Here is a 6,286-nt window from a genome sequence, read left to right on the forward strand (position 1 = left end):
AGGATGAAATTTACACAAATTAACACTTTAATAAAAACTAACTACAAAAATATATACAAACTACAACTTATCTGATCAAAATATCTAAATATTTACATGAAATTAAAAATAAAATGAATAATTATCAAAATTACGTGCGACCGATCTTAAGTTTCCCGCCCTTTTTTTTCATATTTTCATCTTTGTAATTTGATATATTCCAATGTCAGTGATTGTTTTGTAGTCTATGGTTATTTGGCTGTATGGGCTTTTGACCCCTTTGCCTGTCCAGATGGACGAACAGAACCAAAAAAAAAAGTCTATGGTTATTGCTAAATGTCATTTTGTATTGATGCCAACAGCCGAACCCACATGTCATTTGACGTAAATTCCAAATTGTGAATAATTTTATAAAATTCAGCTACAAAATGGTAAGTTTTGAAGTGATAGCATTAATTAATCATCATTTTGATGCCGAATGATGATGATACTTGGACTCATACTTTCTAGAGCATATGTAAATATTTATGAGAATAACGAACCATTAAATTTAATTTATGTATAATTTTCAGAAACCCTTAATGTTGCAAGGGCATGAACGTGCCATAACGCAAATAAAATATAACCGGGAAGGAGATTTACTATTCTCTGCTGCAAAAGATTCAAAACCAAACGTATGGTGGTCATTGAATGGAGAGCGACTCGGTACATTCAATGGACATGGTGGAGTCGTCTGGTGTCTTGATGTGGACTGGCAAACCATTAACCTTATTACGGGAGGTGGTGACAGTTCCTGTAGGTATGTAATATCTAATCAATAATACTGAACTTTAATTCCAATATAATAGTCCAATTAAGTAAATCTCTAATTGGATATGATTTGTTTAGACTTTGGGACCTAGAAACCGGAAAAAACATTGCTACAATCAAAACTAATTCTTCTGTGAGAACCTGCAATTTTAGCTTCAGTGCATATCAAGCGGCTTACACCACAGATAAAGCTATGGGACACCCCTGTGAGGTATGATTACAGTGAAATGTATGGTATTTTAAAGTAATTTATATCTCAAAATATTAAAAACTTAAATTAATCCTAAACTGAAGTGTTTTTTTTTAATATATTAAGTATGGAATAAGTATTCTATTGCCAAAACTATTTTATTCATATCTATCTCCAAAATTTTATGAGACCTAACTTTTACTTGAACATTGTATTAAATGAATTCTTATTTTTTATTATTTGCTACAATTTCAGGTCTTCATTATTGACACAAGAACCATTGATGACTCCATATCCACAGCAGCACCCATTCTTAAATGGGAGATTACAGATTCTAAAGTTACCTCCATGATATGGGGAACTCTTGATGAAACCATCATTACTGGTCATGAGGCTGGCGATCTTATCCAGTGGGATTTGAGGGTAAGAACATGTACATTTTATGAAAATACTTTAAACTAACACATTTACTGCAATTCTATGGTTCATCTGAACAGGGATTGGTTATGAAAACATATGAGGGGTACAAAAGCAGAAGCGCCACTGTCCATGGAGTAACAGTGAATCAACTGAATGATATTTAGTGTCTATGAGTTCTCTAGTTAGTATTCTGATGGGTTTTATTAAGCCTTTCTACATATTTTTTAGACCTAACTAAGTAGCGTTATAATGATTCGGGTATAGTATCCTATCGTTATTGAAATAAAACAAAATTGATAGTAGCGCCTTTGCATCAGAGTAATGGACTGTGGTAAGTATGCACTTAAAAAGATGGACAGTGTCAGTTTTGCTCTTAATTAGTATGACGTCATTTTGGAGGTACTGACAACAAGAAAAGTGAAACAAAAATGTTTAGTTATTTAATTGTTTTTATTATAAAACTTACCAAATTAATAAAATTCAATTCTCATATCTGAGTCCGGGATTGCAACTTCACATAATATTTCCTCTTCATATTCTTCCATATTTTCTTCTTTCTCATTTCTTCAGATCATCACCTGTTTATAATAGCTTAATTCACTTCTATTTTTCCATTCTGAGCCCATAGTGTTTAATCATTAAATTATTGACATCACGCAACTTTTCATTTTTTATCAAAACTTTATATTTATTGATTCGGATCGGTCTGACTTCAAAAAATGACTTTCCTTTTTTGAGGATGGATTTGTAACAGCCTGTGTTAGCATTATAATTAACTTCACCTTGTAGAAGTGCACTACAGTTCCGTGATTTTTAAAAACATTAATATAGTCCTCTGGAGCTACATTTTCCATGCACTTTATTTCTTTTTCAATTAAACCGAAAACTCTGTCAGGTGGAATAAAGGAGTGGTCAGGTATGGGAAAATCTAATTCGATTTTTTTTATATGGGGCGGTGCACGCATACCAATCATTATTGAATTTTTGTTTTGTGCACCGCACCCATCAGCTAAGTCAGTCTAATGGTATTAATATTTGAACTAAAAATTGTGGTCTGAAGTCTGTCAAACACTGCTGAAGCAATCTCATTTGCACCCTTGCTATGCTCATCTTCCGTCCACGTATATAACCGTTACATTGTCTTTACCTAAGATATTACCCGGTACTGATTTCACGATTGCAAAGTTATATATATACAATTGGAGGCTATAGTAAGCCGCCTGATCAGGTATTTTGGGCAATACCTGATTCTTCTGGCAATCAAACGAGAAGACAACCATATCCTCTCCTGATTCCTTTAATAAACGGTAAAAGGCTTTCGACTTCAAAATGTGAACCCTTTTTTCAGCCATCAGAGTCGCTTTTTCGGCTGCGTCAGTGGTAATCTTAATTTTTTCCAGCAATTGCGCACACTTTGAACAAGTGTCCGTATGGGGGCTCCCGAAACTCAGATTATAACATTTGTTAAATATTACCCTGAAATAACACTCGCGGACTTTAGTGTCTTCACTGCACTGATCTAAATACATTTTCCACATCTTCCTAATATTTAATGTAGATGGTAAATATTTTCTAATGACAGATGAGCGACAGTAGTGTGATTCTAAACATTGAAATGATTCAATGAACTGCTTTACTGATCTGCACTTATGTAAGTTTTTCTGTGAAGTATGGTCTCCACCTCTATTTTCTTTAACGACAGAGCCTGTAGTTGCAAAAGTTCGAGAAACAGTTCTTACTCTCTGAACAGAATAATTTTAAAATGCAGACAAAGGATTTTTAGCAAACACGTAACAATTTGATGCTGTTCCTTTTACGCACAAATAGTTTTGTGATATGTTGCGTTGGCTTTCGTAGACCAACTCTCGGACGGCGTCTTTTAGTTTTTGTCACTGTGCAGTGCTTCAAAATGAAAGCATCCTGGTCCTTTTTATTTTTAGTTTTGTAAAATTGATCATGAAAAGGTGCAATGTCAAGAAGAGTTAGTAGTTTGCATTTAAATTTTTTGTCGTCAGTGCTGTGATTGCACCAGGGGCCGTTTTGGCTGAGTACCTAAAACAATAAAATTAATGCTTCATACGTTGCTATTGAACTTGATAATGATGTTAAAAAACATAGCTTAACCATATCACATGGTGCTACAAATTTTAAAATACGAAAGTTCTTTCTTTGTTCTCACGAGCTCAACCTTTTTTCTTAGAGAATCAAAGAGGTCCCACTTTAGATTTTTAATAAACCTATATCTACGTGGACAAAATCGCGGGCATCATCTAGTAGGTTAATATGAGTTTACGAAATCAAATAATTCATACTACCTACTCACTTTAATTTTAGATTGTGTTAAACATAGTTACCTATGTAAAAAAAACTGAAAAACATAACAAACTATGTTAACAATTTTCTGTCTGATGATACAAGTAGGTACAAAAGCGCTCACATTTCTTCCTTCGCTTTTACACGTTTCCAAGTATCTGATGCTTTTTTCGTTGTCTAGCTTTATTTGGTAAACACTCCTCGAATTTTTCTTCCATTTTAACGCTAATTCTTAATGAATTTCACTTTAAATAAATAAATCTCTGCAGCAAACTTCTCTTAAAAACACGACATCAGCCATATTGGTTTTGGTAGTTTTAGCGCCGTGTGATTGGCTACCATTGACAATAGCGTTTTTGCATCTAAACATTCAGGGACAGTGGCGTGTTTGCACTCAAAAGTACTTTTAAGACTCGTTTTTGTATGGGACAGTGCTAACATTGCTTGTAAACCAAGTATAGAAGCTTTTGAAAAGATATAACAGACGGCATTATTAGTTCCAAATGGGTGAATATTGGACAGTGGCGGTTTTGCTTTTAAGACCCTCATATAATATTGTTATGTAGCAATGAATGTGTGAAAGCAAAGAATATTAAATATGTTTTATTTGAAATTCTTAATATTACTCCATCATTTTTTGTTGCAGACTGGTAAGAAAATCCACTCCGTTAAGGAACATGCACGGCAAATTAATGATATGCAATTATCTCGTGATGGTTCAATGTTTATTACTGCTTCCAAAGATCAAACAGCAAAACTGTTTGATACAAGTACCTTAGAATTATTGAAAGAGTATAAAACAGAACGTCCAGTTAACTCTGCAGCCCTCAGTCCAATATTAGACCATGTGGTTCTCGGTGGAGGTCAGGATGCTATGGAAGTAACCACTACATCTACAAGACAAGGAAAGTTTGATGCTAGATTTTTCCATCTTGTATTTGAAGAAGAATTTGGTCGTGTAAAAGGTCACTTTGGACCTATTAACAGTTTAGCATTCCATCCTGATGGTAGAAGTTATGCATCAGGAGGTGAAGATGGTTACGTGAGAGTGCAGAGTTTTGACCAAGCATATTTTGATTATACTTTTGATTATAACAGGGAGTAGGAAGCATAAATAAGTTTTTTGGATAAAGAAATTTATTTAACATTTTTAAATAATCCATATTTGTTAACCTAAGTTACATGAAAACAAGTGTCAATATTCTGAATAAAGAAATTTATAAGATATTTTTGTTTTATTATAACACCTGTAAAACTATAAAAGATAGCACTACCAAGCTGAAGCGCCATAATTATTATTTTATTTAATAAAATAGAAGTGTAGTGTGGAGAGAAACTTAAGACTCCTAAATTCCTTTAAAACAATAATTGTATAAATTGAGAATGGTTTTTATCCCAAATAAATATTTATTGTATACTATTTAAGTTGGCAGTCATCATTTGAGATTCCTATTGCTAATATCAAAGAGACTTAACATATTACAAATTTATTATTAGAAAAATAAAGTTATATGTGAACTAGTTATGTATGTGTGTGTGCTATCTGATGTGTTAGTGTGAGAACTTGGACAGTTAGTTTTGTCATGTTTTGTAGATATTATGACAAATACAACATTGGCTTAAATTTAATAAATTAATTAAGTAAGTACAATAAATAAAGATAAATTTTTTCATAACGTAACTTTCCTATTTACTGATATTATTTTGATTTAGCAATATGAATACACATGACAAGAAATGTATGAAGTTACTTAAACTGCCAGTTTGGTATTGGGTAATTCTTGGGCGGGGTAACATAAACATGCAGTGCAGTTTATTGGTGGCAAATTTTAGATTATGGAATTTATTACACTAGAGGGAATAGCCAATACGAATAATTTGTTGAACTCTTAGCATACCGCATTCCTTACACAAGTGCGTAGGATGTCGTTATAGCTTTCTGCACATGACTGAGAATGGCTCTTTGAGCTCTAGAATAATCAAATGCAATTTTTACAGATAATGGCTAACAAAGCGCAGTATAAATTGATCTAAGCAGTTCATTATCTTCTGGGTAGCCTTATCATGCTAAAGCGTTTCAAGACTCTTCAAGATGATGTGTGGTATTTGAAACGATAGGTATTTCGTTTTCTCAGGGTTGAGAGTCAGGAAGATGTTAACGAACCTGTTAGCCACTATGGTGATGCATTTTCTATTATGTATTTTGATTCTTCCCATGACCTACCTGTCAATAAGATCACGGTGTCGTCAGCATAGGAAAAGATATCCGCGTTTTCAATATTCAAATTAAGTAGAGTTCATAAAATTGAAAACAGGGTTGAGCCAAAGATTGGTCCCCTGTGGAACACCCACTGCGACCTCTTGTAATTAACTAATGTGTCTACCTATACGCGAACACTGTTTTCTGCCAGTTCGATACCTACTTCAAAAGAAAGCCTCTGATACCGATTATCCATACATTCAGAGTCCAATAAACTTTATTTAATTAGGCTTAAACTAAGCGCTTTTGAATGGTTACTATAGCGTCTACCATATTATGTTCGGAAAAAGAAAAGCTTGCGAGAACATACAAGA

General features: G+C 33.5%; 1 protein-coding gene across 1 annotated transcript; it reads left to right on the forward strand.

The window, feature by feature from the left end:
- Window positions 1-281: 281 nt before the first annotated feature.
- On the forward strand, window positions 282-4,937 carry LOC126971851 (eukaryotic translation initiation factor 3 subunit I). The gene is made up of 5 exons (XM_050818355.1): window positions 282-410; window positions 552-778; window positions 868-1,000; window positions 1,235-1,402; window positions 4,359-4,937. Exons 1-5 carry the CDS (start codon window positions 408-410, stop codon window positions 4,815-4,817), a joined length of 990 nt encoding a protein of 329 aa, XP_050674312.1. The 5' UTR covers window positions 282-407; the 3' UTR covers window positions 4,818-4,937.
- Window positions 4,938-6,286: the final 1,349 nt, after the last annotated feature.

The sequence above is a fragment of the Leptidea sinapis genome, chromosome 24 (genome assembly GCF_905404315.1).
Source record: "Leptidea sinapis chromosome 24, ilLepSina1.1, whole genome shotgun sequence".
Classification (NCBI taxonomy): Eukaryota; Metazoa; Arthropoda; class Insecta; order Lepidoptera; family Pieridae; genus Leptidea; species Leptidea sinapis.